The sequence below is a fragment of the Pipistrellus kuhlii genome, unplaced genomic scaffold (genome assembly GCF_014108245.1).
Source record: "Pipistrellus kuhlii isolate mPipKuh1 unplaced genomic scaffold, mPipKuh1.p scaffold_m20_p_2, whole genome shotgun sequence".
Classification (NCBI taxonomy): domain Eukaryota; kingdom Metazoa; phylum Chordata; class Mammalia; order Chiroptera; family Vespertilionidae; genus Pipistrellus; species Pipistrellus kuhlii.
Genome location: NW_023425515.1, coordinates 79943142 through 79965348, shown reverse-complemented (window position 1 = coordinate 79965348; position 22207 = coordinate 79943142). Strand labels below are relative to the sequence as shown.

The 22207-nt window shown below is 34.5% G+C and overlaps 2 protein-coding genes across 4 annotated transcripts in view; one reads left to right on the top strand and one right to left on the bottom strand.

Moving 5' to 3' along the window:
• Positions 1 to 22207, top strand: part of CADM2 (cell adhesion molecule 2) — a 1125034-nt gene that overhangs the window by 972275 nt on the left and 130552 nt on the right. For all 3 annotated transcript variants that reach the window (XM_036445003.2, XM_036445004.2, XM_045584061.1), the window contains one exon: positions 13833 to 14003. In XM_036445003.2, coding sequence (XP_036300896.1) covers positions 13833 to 14003 — 171 coding nt within the window. The remainder of the gene's footprint in view (positions 1 to 13832; positions 14004 to 22207) is intronic.
• LOC118722888 (60S ribosomal protein L6-like) lies at positions 8205 to 9178 on the bottom strand. The gene has a single exon (XM_036445006.2). The coding sequence runs from the start codon at positions 9150 to 9152 to the stop codon at positions 8259 to 8261; it is 894 nt and encodes a 297-aa protein (XP_036300899.1). The 5' UTR covers positions 9153 to 9178; the 3' UTR covers positions 8205 to 8258.

Below are 22207 nucleotides of genomic sequence, written 5' to 3'. Positions count from 1 at the left end.
TTAGTAAACCACGATTAATGGATTGCAACAATCTTTGAATTATTCCTAAAAATATAAACAGAAACAGAATATTTGCATCAAGGTACTCACAATTGTGATGTAAACTTAAAATTATAGCTCTAACCATCATGGTGGGAGATATATGACCTGGCTAATGATATTCTATTTAAAAAATCAGAGCTTATTTCTACTTTTTGGGAGTGGTAAAAGTGTAACAGTTCATTGATGAATATAGGCACTCAATAAATATTTATTAAAGAAAAAATACATTTTAAACAATGAATGAAATAAATTTTATGGGTTTGGATAAAAATATATTGTAGAATATTGTAAAGAAAGGAAGTTCATGTATCTTTGCTGAGTAAAAAGCATGTGATTTTTTGAAGTAACAATGAAACTCTATGTGATATAAACATGAAAGATAAACAGGATGGCAGATGCCAAATAAGTCATGTAAGATCTTTTATTCTAGGTAAGGCAATGATAAGACTATTTTTTTTTCCAGGTTAGCTTTGAACAGTAGAATGAGACAATCCTCACCACCCCTCCCCCCGTACATCTGACTCAAAAATCTCTTTGGTGCCTCTGGGCAGCTCTGCATCCAAAACCACATGTGGTTTCACTGAAGTTTTTAATTTCCTCTATAGCAAGGAAGTCTGATTATCTGTTATTTACTGTGAGACAAAGATGTGCATTGCCTTCCTAAATCTATCAGCTCCCTAAGAATTAAATTAACTTTCCGTCCCATGTGTAGGTTTCATATTATGTAGTTTGAGCATTTACTATTATAAAATCTTAAGATTTCTTTTTCAGCAAACTGGCTTTTACATAATGTGTTAGGTTGCATTCTATAATAATCATCTATAGCCCATACCTTTGAGTAATTTGAGTAATTCCTTTCCCTTGAACGTAGAAGGGACTTCTGAATATGATGTTATATCACTGTCTTGAAGATGTTACCTTATGTGGCAGAAAGGTTTTTGCAGATATAATCATGGGTCCCTTTTGAATTCATCAAATACCTATTATCAAGGCAGGCCTGACATAATGAGTTCCATGGAAAAGAATGACAATCCAGAGACATTTTCCTCTTGGCTGGGAGAAAGGCACATATATCTCTCGGGAGCTGTCTATGGGGGCCATGTGGCAAAGATCTGTGGGTTTCCTCTAAGAACTGAAAGTAGTTTCTGAGTAACAGCTGGTGACAGGAAGTGGGGGTCTCAGACATGTAGCCTTAAGAAAATGAATTTGCCAACAACTGGAGACCTGAAAGGTATTCCTAAAGCTCAGATGGGAATCATAGTCCCCGCTAATACCTAGAACAGCCTGGTGACACTGAGAACAGGGCCATGCGTACTCCTAATCCACAGAAATGGAGAGAATAAATGAATGATGATTTAAGCCACTGAGATTGTGATAGTTTTTTGTGCAGAAATAAAGGAGACTGAAATCTCGAACCTCCAGCTGTACCTCCTTCATCAGGCAGGCCACAAGCGGCTACTTGAGTTCTATCCATGGTCCACAGCCTTGCAAACCTCTCCACGTATTAAACAGGGACGAATTTTAGGGTTTACTTCATTTGTTTTCCATCTTCAGGGATCATTTTCCATTGCTATGATGTTCAATATCTGGAAAACTGTTGCTTTTAGGTGAGAGGTAAATCTGTCTTCATTATTACATCTAGGCTGGAAGCAGACATCTTTTTGTCTTTGCTTTTGAAATGTAGAGAAATAATACTTTTATTTCAAAGGCAGTATGTCTTAGTTTTGTCTGCTTGCTTGTTTTAGGTGATATGATTAACTTTAAAGGATGAACGAGAGTGAAATGTGTCTACTCACTTTGACAATATTTTAGAAAAACAATTTTGCTAGTTTTAAAGTTAGATTTTTTTAAATTATTATTTAGCCACAAAAATTCAGTGCTATTATGGGTTCTTACACATTTGTGGGGGGGGAGGGGATGGAATAAATAGAATTTATATAATCAGTAAAATAAATATAATTATTTTTACTGGACCTCACTTATTAACAAGAATGAGTATTTTAACAACAAAAGAGGTTTTTTTTAAATTTTATTTAAATTTATGTTTTAAATTAATGTTTTTAAGTTAAGGGTTAAAGCAAGTAACCTCAATAATTCAGGACTCACCCGTTTATAAGCAATCTTGAGGTTGTAACCAGATAAATATTAAAATATGCTAGCTTTTTAGCTCTCATCTGCTAATGGAGGGACTCAGCTGCTAAAATAGCTCCTAAGCTTATTTCCTAAAGATCCTTTATGGCTCTGCCATGCACTATGAAAGACACCTCCCATATTTCAGCTTTAATTTCTTCATAGAAATTCAATTCTTCATTTTTTGTGATATCTGGGGGAAAAGAATCTTGTTTCAATCAACTTTGGCTAAGGATCCTCTTTGGACCTAGAACGATATTTTACAAAATTTGTGAATTACATCTTTCTAAACATGATATTTTAATTTTTGATCAATAAAAGTCACTAGATTCAAATAGTTTTTCACAATATTGTGGCCTAATTGGCATCTTAGTCAAGCAGTAGCTAAGTGCATTGGTAATTTTTCTTCCATTTTCATTGGCAATTTAGAATTCTAGGTAGATTATTTTACTGAAATTATTCTCTGGTAGTATAAATTAAAGTTCAATAATAAAGTTCTGAGTGCATTCCATGTTTATTATTTACAGAATACTAAATGCTGTTTCTTGAAAGTACTCTTACATGCAGTCTATGTTCCAAGAAAGTGACCAACCTTATGTTTCTCTCATTATTTTTATACCTCCTAAATTGAAGCTAAGCAGATTTGCCTTTATTATTTATCTTTTATACTACTTTTTGTTGAGAGATAACTAATATACCATCAATTTAGCTAAAGTTTTTAGTAATTTGATTTATATAACTCCCTTGTTAGTAGTGTTTCTACTTCCCTTCTCTTTCCTTCAGATTACAAATTCTGATCTCTTTTCTTTGGGCTTATAATTTCTTTCGAACCCTCTACTAAATTTTTCATTTCAATTGTTGAGTGTTTCTACCTCACAGCCTTCTACATGTAGATAGTCAGTCTGGGAATGAGAATAGTTTCCATATGGTTTTTACCCTACTGTCTGCGTTAAACTATCTGCATCTGTTGCTATTCTGTATTGTCGTCCCCCTCCACTGCTTGTCAGCTAATTTCTCTATTGTTCTCAACAATATTCTGTGCATAAATTGCTCCAAAAATGATTCAGTAAAACTGGGAACCCTTTGCTGGAGAATTCTTCTTTTCTTTTTGAGAATAGTCTTAGAAGTTTTCTTTGACTACAGTAAGGTTTTTCTGGCCGTTTCTTTCTCTGGTTTTCTCTCAGAAACAAGCGGCCTATCGTTCAGCCTGATGATCGCATGGAGCTGACAGCCTCCTTTTACTTGCTTACCATCAAATCTTCCTAGTTTTCAAGAGGGCCCTAGGCTTGAGCTTCCCACACTCTATTGCAAATATTTACCCAGGAGAGAGCTTTAGAAACCTCTTAGTATGGCCTGCCTCTTCCCTTGAGCAAAACTTCTATGATGTTCCTCCTGAGATGAGGGCAGGACCTGCTTCTTTTAAAGTACACTCACTCCTCTGTAAAAACAAGATGCTAGTGAGCAGAGGTAAACTCTGTCTTCTTGGCCTGTCTCTCTAGCTTGAAGCCTCTATTCATGAGTGGCCTGAGATGTGAACTGTTGGGTCCGTGTATTCCTGTCTTACAAGCAGGAACTGGGTAACGGAACAGAACCTTAATCTCTCAGCCACATCCCTGCAATGTACCCTCGCAACCAAATGTAGAAGTGAAGGGAATAAGAAATACTGGCTGTGTTCCTCTCCTGGGAAAATACTGTAGCCCTTGATTGGTAACTAAAAGGGAGGAGAAGCCTGTCTTCTTGCCTACATTCACTCACACTGAGTTGGGGGTGGCAAGGGGGTAGGGAGCAGGTCATGGCTCTAGTACAGCAGACTCCACCTGTACTTACTAAGGTTAAGTAGATTTTCTTGAATAATTGGCTCTTCATTTGTTATATGCTCATGGAACATTTTTTAAAAGACCTTAAATTTGTGTGTATGTTTAAATAGTTTTCACTGCTTCTTATTGTTTTGCTGGAGAGAGAGTCTGCAGAGCTCCTATGCTGATGTTCCAGAAGTCACCCCGGCTTCTTTTTTGTATTAATGTATTTCCACAATGTTGACTCATACTTTATTCTAATATCTTCCAAGTATCTTCCTTTGTTTAGTCTTACAAATTATTTTGTCTCTCGTTCTTATTTTTATAGAAGAAATTTTTATTTTATTGAACATTTTATGATCAAAATTTATTTACATTTTTGCCTTTAGAAGAGAAGAACCTGTTTTATACTTTTCCTTTTTCTTTGAAATTATAGACAATATGCAATTTTGTTCTTTCTCTTTTCTTTATGAACTTTAATGAATAATATATTTTTAATCTTTTATAGTTTGATGTATTTTTAATGTTATATTACCAGATAATCTAATTTACCTGTTGCTCATGGGAGCATGGTAGAAGTGCTTTGGGTGACACTACAATAAGCATTTCAGAAGTCCCCCGGGGAGAATAGGATGTGGAAGAAGAATTTATTTGTGTGGGGTTACATTTCTAGGGTTCCAAAGTCCCTGCACCTTAATCCACTCCTGGAAAAGGTACAGCTGGAATTCCAGCAGAGCCAGAAACAAGGCGAGTGTCCAAATTTTCCATTCCATGTTACTGGGTAGTTCAGCATTCAGGCTAATTACAGTCTGTCAGTACAACTGGTGGAGTCTAACATGGCCTTGCACTGTGTGGGCACAGGGTAGCTCACCCCCTGCCACAGAAGAGCCAGAAACCCAAGCCAGGGAGAGAGAGTAAATGCCACTGTTCGGAATTTTAAATATTCAGGTTTTGTGCCCTTGCAGTGGCTACGCATATCCTGACCACTAATTTGTTTTCAGGTGTGACTGGCAGACAGGTAGGCACTATCCCACGTTACCCAGATCTTATTAGACATGTATCTAAATTGCCTTTGTCCAGTGACTTTCCCCATTGATCAGTGGTGAGCAGACTTGGAGAATAGTAAATGTGATTGTAATGGGTTTCAGCCCTTGTATTTTTATTGTTTGTTTAATCCTTGCCTGAGGATATTTTTTCATCTATCTATCTATCTATCTATCTCTATCTATCTATCTATCTATATCTATATCTACATCTACATCTACATCTACATCTACATCTACATCTACATCTACATCTACATCTATATCTATATCTATCTATATCTATATCTATATCTATATCTATATCTATATCTATATCTATATCTATATCTATTTAGAGAGAGGAAGGGAGGAAGTTGGGAGAGAGGGAAAGAGAAAACCATTCATGTGAGAGACACACATCAATTGGTTGCCTCCCACATGCTCCCTGACCAGAACTTGTGATTGAACTTGCAACTGAGGTACATGCATTTGATGGGGAATTAAAAACCCACAATCTTTTGGTCCACAGGCTGTCCTTCTAACCACTGAGTTACATTAGCCATGGCTCCTATCAATTAAGTGAGAAGGGCATCAGGGAGCCTCATTATATACATTAAAGTTATTCTCTGCATATTAAAAGCTCACTGATGGACTAACTTCATGGTGATCTAGCTACTTTCTGTCTCTAACTGCAACCAGCTAACTGCTTCTTCCTCAGTTTTGCATAACTTATATCTACCTAATGAATCATCCTCTCTTCTTAGATTAGCTAAATAATGATTTTCCTAGAACCATCTGTGTGTTCTTGTATATGTATATGTGCTTAAGCATGTATTTTTAATTTCTATTCATTGAGTTCTTCAACTTCTTTAATTAACTAAGATACATGTTAGAAAACGAGAACAATTTGTTAATTAAATAGCTTCTGTTTAAGGATAAAGTTTTATGCTTGACACTGACAAATTAAATACTATAGGTCAGGTACTTCTTCAAGTTTAATCACACCAGGTTGGAGTTCCATGTTACAGAACAGAGCAATTTAAAAGCAAGAAATGTCTGAAAAATAAACTACATAGGAAAGAGATTAACTATTAAACCTGATTTTGGTAGATACTATGAATTCAGATGCATCAAGTACAGACATGATAGATAATTACAAACTTATTTTCACATTTATATATACCTTTTTAGATTTTATGATGGTAAATCTGTTAGTTATAAAATATTAAGAAGTACCAAATAAACTATTGTGGACTGGAATTATATTTACAAAGGGCTGCTATTTCCTCTCCTTCCTGTATCTCTTTTTTATTATTTATTTATGAATAATTGGGACAATATAAATTAAGTCCAAAGTGCACAAGATAAACTCCATAAATTATGCAGGATTTACCTTTAAAAGATCCTGAATGAACTGAGTGCGATGGGCCAGACAGACCTTGGAGCTCTCCTGAAGTCCTTCCCTGGCTGGCCAATCTCATGGGTTCCTCTCCAACCCCTATCATGCACTGGTGGGGTCCCTCAGCCTGGCCTATGCCTCTCACAATCCAGGACCCTTAGGGGGATGTCAGAGAGCCAGTTCCCACAAGCTAGACTGAGAGACCCCACTGGTGCAGAAATTCATCCTCCGGACATCTAGAGTGTGTGTGTGTGTGTGTGTGTGTGTGTGTGTGTGTGTGTACTAGTGGACCGATGCACAAAATTCAAAGGGTATTCATTAGAGGAGATATTTTAATATTGCTATCTGCCCTTTCTCTATAACAGAAATGTCAAAGATGAAAGAAAATTAGTAAAATGTAAATAAAAATGTTTCTCCTGTCAGAGTCTGGGACACCCATGGGACACAGAGTCAAGTCTCCGCCCATCCACATGCACCTCAAATCACACAGGACTCAGACCTGGCCTGTGTGATTAATGGGCTTAACCCGGCTGGTTCCACCCTTGTCAAACCCCACCGGGTGGAGGTATGGCCTGAGTTCCACTGTCAGGACACACCAGGCAGGGGCGCAGCTTCTTGTCCCCTGGCTCAGCACTTGGGCGGGTGTTGCAGCCTCAGGTCCCCTGTCTAGGTGCTGGTGGGGGGAGGGGGAATAAGGGCAGCCTGAGTTCCATAGTCAAGCCCTGATGGGCAAACGGGTACAGCCTGAGGTCCCCCAGCCTGGCGCCAGGGCAGGAAAAGCAGCCTGAGGTCCCCCAGAACCAGGGCAGAGGGCACACCTTGAGGTCCCCTGTCAAGCCCCACCAGGTAGGAGGCATGGCCTGAGGCCCTCTGCCAAGCCATGCAGGGTTGGGGGTGCAGCCTGATGCCAGAGTGGATTCAAAGCCTGAGTTCCCTTGTCAAGCCCCATGCAGGGGAGGGGCGGGGGCGGGGGGAATGCAGCCTCAGGCCCCTGCTGAATGCTCATTAAGGATCATTATGTGAACTCAGCTTCCACTGTGGGTGTAGTCATCTTATGTTACAGAAACTCCTGCCTACTCTGTGGGCACCACCATATTTGTGGTGGAGCGATGGTCAATTTGCATATTCCCTCTTTATTATATAGGATATATATATGCCCCTTACTAGAACAATGTGATCATTTTCCTCATTTAACTTTTTGTACAGAATTGGGCACAGTGTCTAATACATTGGAAGAGATCAAGGATTTTAAATACAGAATGAATGAATTACTTCAGTTATAAACTTATGTTCGCATTTAGAATGGTCTCAAACTTTAATTACTAATTTTTAAAGACAGTGACTTATTTTGCTGGATATTCTCCTGGACTGGACAAACCAGTTCTTATCTTCTATCACAGAAAAACTAAATAAAGAACTAAATACAGACTTAACCACTTACATGATAGTGATCTAAGATTTTTACCCCAATAATTTTCAACGAAAATTACTATTTCTTACTGACTGTTCTCTTGGATTGATATTGTTCTTAGTGCTCCAAAATATTAAACCTTAATAGACATTTAAATATTGTTTCTGAGCCATCAAGCAGAAATTGAACTGGTCCAGTGCTTTTGAAAGTGACTCTTATCATTCACTTTGTTCTAGAATGATTTGTGTAAATCCAAAAATAACTGATTAATATAAAGGCAATGTTATTGAATATGGAGCAGCAGCCAGAATAATATAGAAAATAGATGGAATTTAAAGTAAAATTAGTAACTACATTCTTTTTATAAAGTCTTTCATATTTGCCAATGATGGAACACAAACTTTTTTTTTTTTTTTTTAACGTATCAGTTATTTAATCGGGTTCTTATGAGAAATTCAGAACACCAGTTTGTGAGGATAAAGCCCATTGGTGAGAGCGAACGTAGAGCGGAGGTAACCCTGGAGCTGAGGGACAGCTTTGATTTTTGGCAGAATTTGAGAGTCCACAGCTTTCTGGACAACCTTGCGCTGTTCTGTAATTTCATATTTCTCCTTCTCTGTGTCGAAGATCTCACCCTCCTGGTGTTTGGGCTTGCGCAGCTTCTTCTTCTTGAAGTAAGCATCGGTGAGATGTTTGGGGATTTTCACACCACTGATATCAACTTTGGTGGAGGTGGCGATGACAAATTTCTGGTGTGTTCTACGAAGAGGAACTCGATTGAGGGCCAGAGGTCCAGTCACAAGTAGCAAGCCACTGCTCAGCTGCTTCAGGAAAACCACCCTCTTGCCTCTGTGGCGCCCAGTGAGGATGATCAGGACGGTCCCAGGAGTGATGCTTTCCCGCAATCTCCTCACATGCTGGCTGAAGGGCTTCTTGCCATGGCTCAACAGCTTTCGAGGCACATCTTCAGTAGGATAATATCTAGGCATTTTGCGGAGTTTAACCACTCGGGTACCACCATTCTTGTCGCCACCAACTGGTTTTGTGACAGTAGCAAGGACTTTCTCCTTCTTTTTCTTTTCAATCCTGGATTTAGGGGCGGAATACTTCCTCTTGTACATGCCCTTTCGAGAATACATAGCCGACCGGGAGTATCTGCCGATCCCTCTGACGAGGACGGGGTTTCGGCTGCAGTGTGGCTTCCCCTTCTTAGGGGCCTTAACCTTGCCGCCGGCATCAGCCTTCTTCTTGGCTTCAGGTTTCTTCTCCTTAGTGTCTGGCTTCTTCTCCTTAGTATCAGGCTTCTTCTCCTTAGTATCCGGCTTCTCGGTTTTCTTTTCACCCGCCATCTTGCAAGATGGGAAAGACTGGAACACAAACTTTTAATGGGCTTTTTACCTATTTCAAAGAGAGAACTCAAAAATCAGTTAATTATCATATTCACAAGTCAGTTGTACAAAAGAGGTCTAATGCTTCCTGGTGCTGACAGTCAGGAGAGGAAGTTCCTCTGGGAGTCCCTGGGTTTTAGGTAAATGCATATGTGCTGAATTGCGTTGGTCCCAGATAATATAGAGCAAGAGTCACACAGTGCATTATAATAATAATACTTTTGAATGCAGACCTGTGGGATAGCACTTAAGAGAAGCTTGATAAGAAGTATAACATTCTGCTTATCTAAGTAAATTGAGAGGTGGTTTAGAATATTTAAATAAATGAAGTATATCCCATTCACCAGTTCTTTATACATACTATTTTGCTCATCTGAGCTTTTGAAATCTATTAACAAGGAACTGATTTTCAGTTAAATTCTTTGGCAGGTGAAATAGTTATTCCATGTTGCTGGTTAATGGTGGAGCCATAGCTTGAAAGCCAAGGTTACGACTGTCACTCTGTAGGAAAAGGATGTTTGTCTCTCATCAACATTTCTAACTCTCTATCCTTCTCCCTTCCTGTCTGTAAAATATCAATAAGATACATTTTAAAAATTAAAAAAATGTACAATATCTGTAATGTATGTACAAAAACAGATAAGTTCCAACTGCCACCCACCAAACCAACCAGTCTCCTGCTTACTTAGGGACAAGTTCTTAAATGTCCAGAATCTGCTTTGGAGAAAGAGATGTAGCTGCAAAGATTTTGAAGGAAAGTGATCCTGTAAATTCCTCTATTATCTGCCCTCAACTTTTACTAGACATTGTACCAATGCATGATATATAACATGCTTATTTTGAAAAATAAAAAATAAGAAATGTATATTTTAAAATAGCAAAAGTAAAATCTAAGCTTAAGAAAATGGAGTGTGAGAGAGGAAAGAAAGGTAGAAAGAAAAAAGCAACAGATATAAGGGGAACGATTAAGGGAGAGAGAGGAAGTAAAAAAAGACAACAAAAAGGAAAAGAAAGAAAGAAGAAATGAAAGAAGAAAGGTACATGTGCAGAGTAAGTCTCTAATATTCCAATATTCGATCCTTAACTTTGGTTATATCTCTGGTGTCTACGTATCTGGTGTCTGTTCTACCTTTGCTCCTAAAATTATGGTCTATGGGCCAGAGCAGAGTGTCAGGCTCTGCATCACAACATATTTGGTCTGAATCTGCATTTCCAAAAGATACACAGTGCTTAATGAGCACATTGCAACTTCAGAAATACCGCTCTGGATCACAATGTCCAGCAGTGGCAAGACACAGGAGAAAAATATAGAACTCTAAAACAGACAGAACATGAAGCAGAAAGTACACAGGGAATCAACAAATTAACTATGAGACAAAGAAAATTTCTGTTTATCTATAACTGTATAATATATTAGTTATCTTATAAAGCTAGAAAGTGAAAATATAAATGAATTTTAAGTACTATTTTGCGTGTGTGTTTGCTTTAGAAGGAAGTGGTCAGCATAAAATATGGGAAAGATAGTATGATTCGCTCTTTGAAATGCAGTTTCCCTGTTCATTTTAAACCTACTAGTAACCCAATAAGATGTCACATAAGCTAATATTAAAAGCAACAAATTATAATTTTGTTTATTCTATTCAATGATACTCATTACAATTTTATGTTACATACAATTGCTATAGATTTTATGTGTCTAATTAATGTTACATTAAATGATGTTTTTGTACAGGAAACTGAAATAGCTAAAGGAAGCAGATGTGTTGTTCTTAAAAATGCGACTATTATTATATTAAACAATTAGCACCAATATTTTGAAATAATGTTAGATGTTATAAAATTGGTTTCCACTCTACTTGGTGTGGCCTGATTGGTTGAAGCATTGTCTTGTATACCAAAAGGTGGTAGGCTAGATCCTGGATTGGGCCTCATGCCAGGGAGGGAAAGAAGGGGTATCTGCCAATTAGTGCTTATCTCTCACATTCACTCTCCTCCCCTCCCCTCTTCTCTCTCTTTCTCTCTCTTCCTCCCTCTCTCTCTCTCTCTCTCTCTCTCTCTCTCTCTCTCTCTCTCTCTCTCTCTTTCTGTCTAATCAATATTTTTAAAGAGGTGGTTTCTCTAAAGATCTAAATTTTCCTACACTGCCCACTTAGAGCTATGACCAAGAAAACACTGGATATACATTTACAGGAAGTAGTTTAAAATGTAAAAACAAAGGAACATTTTCTATAAATCTATGAGGCACTGAAAAATTAAAAACTTCAACTTTCTTTTTTTTATGTAGCAAAGAACTTTAAATATATCTATAATATACTGGCATGTTTTAACTGATACAGGTCATTTTATCTTTTTATTTTAATATTTTTAACTGATGTTGAAACTAATTTTCAATTGCAAAACTCTTAGAAATAACTTTAGTTATCAAAAATTGAATATTTTAAAATATATGTATTTATAGTCCTAACTGGTTTGGCTCAGTGGACAGAGCATCAGCTTGCAGACTCAAGGGTCCCAGGTTTGATTCTGGTCAAGGGCATATACCAAGTAGGGAGTGTGCAGAAGGCAGCTCATTGATGTTTCTTTCTCATTGATGTTTTAACTACCAATATATCTCTCTCCCTTCCTCTCTGTAAAAAAATTGATAATATATATATATATATATATATATATATATATATACAATATATATATGAAAAACCCTATGTCCTGTATGACTGGTTTATAGTTGAAAGTCAGAATTAAAATTTTATATTGTTCTTACCTTTTCAAATGTTAGGGATTGTTTTTTCTCTGAAAAACTACTAAAAATATATAAAACGTGTGTTTTTGTTTTGTTTTTTTTTTTTATCTGTGTGCTAAAATCTTAGTTATTTTTTCTAAATTTTAAATATACTAATAAATGTATTTTCATTAAGATGACAAAACATTTATCTAGTTTTATTCTTTAATAACATTTATTTTATTTTTAAATAAATAAGAGGAAGTCATATCTCTTTTGCAAATAAGCAAAACTCAATGGATCGTGCAAATATCTGCACATCAGATACATGAAATTCAGTATTTTTAAAAATGTTTTATTGATTTTTAAAAATATTTTTTAATGTATTTTAGAGAGGAATAGGAGAAAGGTAGACACACCACACTACTGAGAATCGAACCCACAACCTGGGCATGTACCCCAAACTAGTGACCTCCTGATTCATGGGTCTATGGCCAACTATTGAGCTAAATTCAGTATTTTTTTCAAAATGAAAGTTTTATATAGAGCACAAAAATGGAGAAGCTATAATTATATTACTTTTTTTGCCAATATAAATGTTTAAGATAATTATTTAATACATGGAAAACTGAAATGTTTTATGCACTTCATGTGAAATAACTTTTTTTTCCTGAAAATATCATTGCTCACTTGAAATGTCAACACAAGAAAATGGGACAACATTTTTCCTCAACTATATTTAAGATTTTATCAGAATGGTATCTTAACCTTAGTCTATGATTTTGATTTCTAATTCATTAAAATTGCTCTCTTTTTATCAGCCACTTAGACGTGAGTAATTTCCAGTTCAATGAAAATGCTATTAAACCTTTTTCCACAGAAAAGAAATAATCCCTAAGTGCACCATTTAATGATGAATCTAAATTGTTCACAGTGAATTTAAATACTGATAGTTGACTTCACATTGTAAGGGAAAATTTCTTTTGCCTGTAGGAATGAATTTTTCAGTGTGAAGACCATTTTTCTCAATGTATATATGTATTTATATATGTATGTATATATATATATATATATATATATATATATATATATATATATTTCTCAGTAAAATACATATATGTATTTAAATAAATATATGTATTTAAATATTCCAAATACTTAAGTGACTACCTTAGTTTATTTACCAAAGATGTAAACTTTCTCACCGTAGATACTCTTTAGCAATTATGCCCAGCTCACATTGCTCATTTTAAAATCTTAGTTCAAATACTAAAGTGTACTTTCTTTTAGGCATAGCCAGGTAGTTGTGAAAATGCTCTTCCCAAATATGCTTGCGGCTCAGAAAATTAAGATTATCCTTTCATCAAATTGAAATATCCCCATCCGGTATGCTCAGTGGTTGAGCATAAACCTGGAGGTCTCGGTTTGATTCCCTGTCAGTGCACATGCCTGGGGTTGTAGACTCGATCTGCAGGATGGGGCGTGCAGGAGGCAGCAGATCAATAATTCTCGCTCATCATTGATCTTTCTATCCCCCTCTCCTCCCTTCCTCTCTGAAATCAATAAAAGTATATTTACCTAAAATATAAAATAAAATTGAAATGTAAAGATGGGAGATTAATATTGTAAAATGGCCTGATTTTTCAAGGGAAGCATAAAAAATTATCTCTCACAAAGGAATAAAAATGTTATGTCTTGCCCTATTCTTTCTGCACTTAACTTTTAACTTTTATTTTTTTCAACTAGTGTATTTTTATTTTCTCCAATTCAAATGGATTAAATGTTAAACTAATAAATCTTTGCTTTTAAAAAATGATAAATATAAGAAGAATGTGCTTTCATTAAAGGCATTTTGAGTAAATGGAATGTTACATGTTGAAGGAGAATGTCACAGAGATTTTTAATTTATATTTTCTTTTCAGATGTAAAATATTTAAAAGAAGAGGATGCAAATCGCAAGACTTTCACTGTCAGCAGCACACTGGATTTCCGAGTGGACAGGAGTGACGACGGCGTGGCGGTCATCTGCAGAGTCGACCATGAATCCCTCAATGCCACTCCTCAGGTAGCAATGCAGGTGCTAGAAATACACTGTAAGTAACGCTCTTTTCTCCCCCTTTATATCGGCAGCAAATCTGCTCATCTGCATTTAAAATCATTTCAAAATTAGGTAAAGTTATAGAAAATCTACAGCAAAATGCAGTAAAAGTACCCTCACTAGCATTAATCATGTTCAAAGGCTGAGTATTAGTGCAGTCAAGGAATAAAAATAAAGGTGGCATCAGAAGGCTAAAACTCCTCATCACCTTCCAAATAGTGGCTTGATGTCTAGGTGTGCATCTGAGTTGAGGAGGAAAGTGGTAATTCTGGCAGAATCAGAGAGCTGGGAATCTGAAAAGGGCATTGATAAGCTTTATTTTATTTAAGTAATTTTGTTGCATACAAATGTGGATTTCTATCTGTACTTTTAAAACCAGACTCTTTTCTATTTTACTTTCTCTATGAAATATATTGTCTATATAACTGCAAGATATATATTATATGTTTATATATAGTATGTTTACTTCATAAACAGCATCATTATTTACAAGTGATAAGAACCAAATTAGTTTGATGACACCAATATGTCAGAGGCAGAACTAAATGCTTTCCCAGCATCATCTCATCTCATGTTATCTGTAAGAGTATCAATTGTTTAACTTTAATGACAATTGACAGATGAAGACACCAAAGATTATATGGGTTGAGTCACTTGGCCAAGTCACACAACTAGCAAATAGTGCATTTTTAATCATAACATTTTAGTAGTTGGTAAGGTCCTTGGGGAGAGGTGATCTTTAAGCATTTATCAATATGAAATTAAATAAGTTGAAATAAGATAAAGTAGAAAAGATAAAGAGAACATAAGACATTGTATTTCTGAATTGGACTGCTTGTTTTTTAAATATTAGATATTTTTGTTTGCTTTTATATACTAAAATTATAGATAAAATGTAGAAGTGAGATGCAAAATCACATTAAATACTAACATTTTAAATATAAGTACTGATCTTGTATTATACCTCAATTTTTTTTTCATTTATTTATTCAACAAGAAGTTTTTGAGTGCCTACTATGTAACAGCCATTGTTTGGACACCGGTGTTGCATAAGTGGCCAAAAATAAAACAAAACAAATCAAGATTGTCTCCAAGGGTCAAAAACACCATCACCACTAACAGCAACAAATTTCAATTCTTTTACAGCATCTGTTCTAGGTAGGAATGAAAGAAAAACAAAATAAATTAATACAACATATAGTATGTTATTTAGTAATGTTTATGGGGGAAATAAACATCAGTGGTGGTAATGAGGAGAGCAATTGGAAGGGTGGAAATGGGAGTTAAGGAAAGTGTGTGTGTGTGTGTGTGCTGTTTATATACAATACATATGTGTAATATTATATATACACATACAGAGAGAGGAAAAAGCAAGTATAAAGACCATGAGATAGGAGCATCCCTTTATTTTTTTATGTTTCTATGAACAGCAAAATTATCAGTGAAACTGGGGTAGAGTGAAATATTGGGGGACAGGGGGTAGAGAATATTATGAGAAAAGATCACAGTACCAAGGAATCATACTTTTAAAAATCATTCTTGATAGAGAAAATGTCATCTGATTATGGTTTTTAATTATTGCCCATCATAGTTTAAGTATTTTTAGTTTACTTGCTGTTGAAATTATTAAAATTTTAAATACTTTCAATTATATTACATTAGTTGTATTTCTTTTCTTCCTGTCCTCATTGAAACAGATTCAGAAGCAAGCACATTTCATAGTTCAACCTGAGATTATCTCCAAATTTCAAATTTTATTTTCAGTGAGACCTTGGAACAATTATTGGAAATGTTTAAGGTTTGAATATAAGCTAGAAAATAATTTCCATGAGGAACAAACTGGACAACTTAAGTCAAGTTTATGGCATTACATAAAAATTCAATATATGTACATTTAAGCTCCTTTAACAAAATAACATAGACTGGGTGGCTTCTAAACAACAGAAATGTATTTCTTAAAAAAAAAAAAAATATATATATATATATATATATATATATATATATATATATATATATATAGTGATTTCAGAGAAGAAGAGAGAGATAGAAACACCAATGATGAAAAAAAGTCATTGATCAGCTGCCTCCTGCACACCCTCTACTGGGGATCAAACCCGCAACCCATGCATGTGCCCTTAATCAAATTAGTGACCCTTTAGTCCCCAGGTCGAGGACTTCAATAGGCCTCATTTCCTAATTTGGGAATTAAGTTGCAAGATATAAATGAGGGGGTTGGAGGGCTCACAGTAATGTTCAGTCCATAGGCTCTTTCCTTTTCTCATTTTTTTCTTATTTATCACATGTCTTAAAATATGAAAAGTTATATAATTTGATATACTGAGAGGATACAGATCATCTGCATCTTAAAAAAAAAACACACATTTTTCACTTACATAAAGCCATATAATATTGTTTAGAATAATATTTACTCATTTAGCTATAAGTTTCAACATATAAAATAAAATTATAAAAATTGGGTCATAAGGCATGTTGGCAATTGCCAGACAAAGATCATCAGACATCTACCACTTCAGGCTTATTAAGTGGTTGTGGCAAGGCAGAAGGCCTACCCAACATCTCTGAGTGCAAGTAAGAGTAGGAGAGGCTTTGTAACTAGAATTAGCAGAGGCTTGTCCTGAATATTTTAAAAAGGGTTGTGGAGTTGGATGCTGTTAGGATTGGGAGAAATCTAGTAATGAATATGTTCGTAACTTTTACCTAGAAAGCAAATATATTAAAGCAGAATTAGATTTGCTATTATAAAGAGGCAGTGGTTAATATGGTATTTTTTATAGTTGCTGAATGCCCTGGTCTCTATCTTGTTTCAGACCTTATCATGGAATAGACTTGACTTTGACTTATTTCACTCCATAGTCACAGAATGGCTTCAACCCATTATTGTTTAGATTCTCAAGAATTATTTATATCTGTCAAAAATATTTAAACTTAGCTACAGATGCCAATTGTCATCTGCCAGTCATTTTCACTTTCATGGGAGTAAAAAATGGAGCTATCGATATTATACACTTCCTAAGCATTTTTAGCTGTTCACTATATTTTAGTATGCATTATTAATCAAACTTTACAGAGGAAACCAATTGAATTGCTTAATTTTTAGAACACTTTATGTGAAAAATGTTATACTTGCTGGCCAATTAAAAATAACAACTCATTCTATCATTTAATATGTAAATGCTAGAAGGCAGAGACCAGATTTATTTAAAAAAAAATTCCTTAGCATCTAGCATACCAGCATTCAATATGTAAAGTTAATTGCAACTAACTTATAATAATGCTATATATTCATTTAGTGGTACAGAACATCCCCTTTAGGTGAAATGAGGGGAGGAGAGGAGAGAGGGGACATTTAGCAAAGGTCTGCATCAAAGTTAGAGGAAATCAGGTATAATCTTTATAAACATCTAATATTTCAGTGGTTGTTTTCAGAGACAATAGATTATGGATTGACTTAGGTGCATACAGGCAATATATATATAATATGAAAATTCCCATGGGTGCAAGTGGAGGCAAATGAAAAGAGTTTAAAAAAACAAAAACAAAAACAAAACAGAAGGTGGTTAGTTTAAAATGTATTGAACATTGATTTAGGATTTACACTTTGTTTCACAAAGTTCCTATGAATAATTGCAAAGATTGGCCCAAATAAAAAAATTTAGTCTTTTGATCTACAAAGCAGAAAAGATGCTATTGTTTTCTGTGGTGAGTGACAGAAAACAATATACATCTCTAAAATAATGGAAAGTTATGATTTCACCTTCAATAAAAATTCTGTGTTATTGTGGAAAGGAAAGTTTTATGAGAAATAAGAAACACATAGTGTCAAGGAACATGATGGAAAAAAAAATACTAGGAGAAATTCTATTTTTAGGGCTAAATGTTTTAACTTTGTAATCTTGCAATATACAATTTAAAAGGATTCAGCCTATAAAATATATCAAAGCAACTTTTATGTCTTTATATAATATTACTAGTAATCATAAATTTTACTGCCACTATGATGGAAGAGAGTTTCTTTAAACTTGAAATTAAAGAAAGTGTCGACTTTTCATTGTGAACCACAAACGCCTGCACATTTCACATAAGAGGTTACAATATAGTTTACACATGACCTACATGATTTTTATAAATTGAAATTCTCATTTATCTTTCTGTTTTTATGCAGATCTCATTGGAACAATAACTATTTTCTGATTTAATTTGTAGAAGAGTTGTATGAGTCAGATGTTAATTTATTCTTAGTAAGAATGATGTATCTGAACTAACAGAAAGAACAGAAAACAGAAAATAAGACAATAGATCAACATTTATTTTCTTTATGTGACATTGACAAAATTACTTTAAAAATCAGCTGATATTGAAAATGACCAGCATAAGAGACAGATTAGAACATTGTTTTATAATGAGTGCTCTGAGAATACATTTAATACCATGGCATTGAACTGCCAATATGCATACATAGGAACCACATTTTTAAGGCCATTTTGGTGTGTGTGTGTGTGTGTGTGTGTGTGTGTGTGTGTGTGTGTATTGTAAAGTACATTTTATATATAATTCATTTATCACATTTGCATAATCCTTCCCCACCAGGACTGTCTAATAGAACTTTCTGTGAAGATGGAACTGTTGTATATTGGTCTTAAAATAGTAGCCAAATGCTAGATATATATGTCTACTCAGCAACTGAAGTGTGGATCATGGGACTAAGAAATTGTGCCTTTAATTTTACTTAATTTTAATTGATTTACATTTAAATTTAAATGACCACATATGCCCAATTGCTACTATGTTGGATACCACCACTCTAGATGATATCATCATAAATTAATTTCCTTATGTCATTTCTTTTAGCATGGTTGGGGATAATTGATGAGTTAAGGATGAGTAAATAATGAAGTCATTATAGAATGTGAAGTAGCAAGATTTTTATAAGAAATATAACACCACTGTATTTTCATAATATATCTCATACGTATAAGTCATAATTGCAAAATAAGATAATTTTAAATCTTTTTTAAACAGTAAGATTTTTCTTTGACTTTTGGAAGACCTCTTAAAAAAGAATGAAAATCATGAAATATATTTTCTAAAAATACAACTCTTTCAAAAAGTAACTCAAAACTAAAACTGAGGCCATTGGGCTCAAATATTATATTGAACATTAATCTTTTATTTATTTTCAGAGTGAAATGTTTTCTTTATATTTTTTAAAAATAAGACTAATAATTAAAAAAAAACTATTACAGAATTATAGAAAGATTTATGCTGGCCTTCAAAATACCTTTTCTATTTTCTCTGTGATGCCTAACATTTTGTAATTTGCTATTTAGTTGGGGTTTTCTTTTTGTCTAGGATGCTGATTCTGGAGCCCATTAGTGAAAGTCCATCGATTATTTGAGGCAATATGTTAGCTGTGTCCTTAGAGGGCCGGCCGGGCTGTGCTTTTACAAGGCTACAATGTTTAGTGTCCAAATACAGGTTCACTATCTCTGGGGTGAAATATTAACTTCTTAACAGATTATATTTTGAATGCAGTGTGACCTTGAAAATCAATATTGCATATTTTAAAGTTGAAGTTCTGAAGTCAGATAAGGATAGATTGGAACTCAAACTCTTCTTTATGATTTCATACTAGTTAACTTAGACCTCATTTTGCTCCTCCAGAAAATACACCTACTTTATTTTTCTTTGTAAGTATTAAATCAGATAATGCATCATAAATGCTTGGCTTTCTAGTATTGTTTTTAACAGAGAAGTAATATATTATTCCTTATGAATACAAAAAGGTCTAGCTAATACTTTCCATTAGGTCTATATATTGTGGAGGAAAATGGAAAAGCTTGATACTGAAAATAATGTAAGTACAAATAATATAAAGAGATTGTTTTATTTGTGATTTTGCCTAGGAAACATACTATTCACTATTACTGATATAAATCAAACATATTTAGTGATATCAAAAAAATAAATATAGTTCTTAAATTTTTTTTTCTTTCCATTCATAAAAACTACAAATAAAATGTCATCATCCTAAAGGAGAAAATTCCTGGAAACTATATCCTGTAACTATGCAGTTACTGTTTTTGTTTGCTTTTTTTATGATGATGATTTTGGCCTTTCTCTTGTTTACCAAAATGGTATGGAAGGTGACATTTTAAAGATTAGATAATGTGTGAAATAAAATAGACCCAATGATTGACAAACAGGAACTAAGATAACTCTGCACCAAGCTGTATAGCTTTACCTGTCATTACCTTCGACTTAACCTATGCAATGCCTATTATCATTACACATGTGTTAAACCAGCACATGCCTAAACCCTCCCAGGGCAGATTTATAACAACGAAAACAACTTTGCCTTTGTGTGTTCATTTCATTATTTACAATTACCTTTTCTATTCCCATAATGAATTTATCGCATGATGCCTTTGATAGTGTTTATTTAAAATTATATAAAAACAAGAACAGCTTTAAGATGCAGTCCAAGGACCATGTCCAGTCTAGCTGCAAGGCACTGCAGCAGGAGTCCCTCAATGGCAGCCAACTGAAGAACCCAGAGCAACTACTGAAGAACAAAATCCCACCATAACTCTCATAGACAACTGAGTTTTCTGTTTGCTTGTTTGTTTGTTTGGCTGTTTGGCAATGTGAATGGGAAGCACTGCATTCAGGAAAGAGCCCAGGTCAGAATCAAATGTCCTGAGTTCTGTATCAGGTTCTACACATAACTGCTCTTTTCTTGTACCTTTTTGAGCCTCAGTTTTTCCCATCTGCAGTTTCTTCTTTATCAGGCTTGAAACGTTTGGGAACACAATGAATTTTGATTTCTCATTTTCTTTTTTAAATGCTGATATTGCCCCCCCCCCTTGTTCTAAAGAATTTTCAGAAGTGTCCAAATGCCCTACCTAATGATGAAATTCAACAAGTGACCTTCTGATACCTTTTCCTGAGTAATTCATCTTTAGTGCTCAAGCTAGCAAAAAGTTAAATTTCCTTCAGCCCTCCAAAGCAAAACCAACCTATCAATATCAGCAACATCAAATCAAAACTGCAATTTATATCATTTCATCAGGCCATTAATACAAAATAATTCTATTTGACAAATGTCTGAGTTTTATTTATTTTGTTGTTTGGATTATCATAAAGTTCTAAATTATAAATTTATTTATTTATGAATATTTTACAGTTAATTGTACTAACTAGAATAAGATATTGGAGAAACAGGGATTTAAAACTAAGATGTAAGTAAGGATAATAAATGGGATATAGAGAAGATGTGCTTAAAATTATGCACTGTAGAGCTTACAGTTTAAACGACTTATGAAATAGAATACACACAAAAACATGGAAACATTTACTCTATAATTTTACTGCTACCTTTTCTTCTCCATAAGATCTTCCTGAGGCTCAGCTTTATAATAGAGACATTTGGATTCCAGTTGCTCCCTGACCCATTCAGTGTTACACATGGCCAAATATCTCTCTAAAACTTAGTTCTGAGCCTGATATTGTTCAAAAACTTAAGGGGATTTCTTCTTGGTTTTATTTGATAGTCAAACTCTAGCCTAACATCCAAGGCTTTTAAAATATCTCATAAAATGCTGCTCTCAGCACTCCTTTTAAGATAAGGAGGGCCATACTTGACAGTATTTCTTGAGTCCTCCTAAATAGCCCATATTCTTTCTCTGTGTCAGCTCTTTATCCAATTCTGCCTTGAGTTCTTTCCCTTTTTCCCCCTCTGGAATAATTCCACCAGTTCAAATGCTATGCATTCTACAAATTGTTTGAAGGGCCACTTCTCTAGGTAACTTTCTTTGTTTCTGACAAACATGTATAATCTCTTCCTAAATTACTCCCATAATATTTCCTCAGAATACTATCTTGCTTTCATTTTTAAACTTTCCATTATTTTAAATGATGCATGATTTATCTTTCTCATTGGGACAAAATTTGTATGGATTGCTATATTTGTGGATGCACAGCAGTTGACTAGTAGTAATAATGGATCTTGTACACATAGGAATTAATACCTATTTGTTATAAAAAATAAATTATCACCACAAAAGTAATATTTCACTAGCATTAAAAAGAATTTAAAGGCCACTAAAAGAAAAGTGACTGATCATTTTGAACATTATGAAATGAATTTTAGGAATTAAAAGCAAAGTGAGGCTGGAGTTT

What these genes read in the sequence shown, in the direction of transcription:
- LOC118722888 (XM_036445006.2), bottom strand. Translation starts at nt 9,152, where the DNA reads ATGGCGGGTGAAAAGAAAACCGAGAAGCCGGATACTAAGGAGAAGAAG.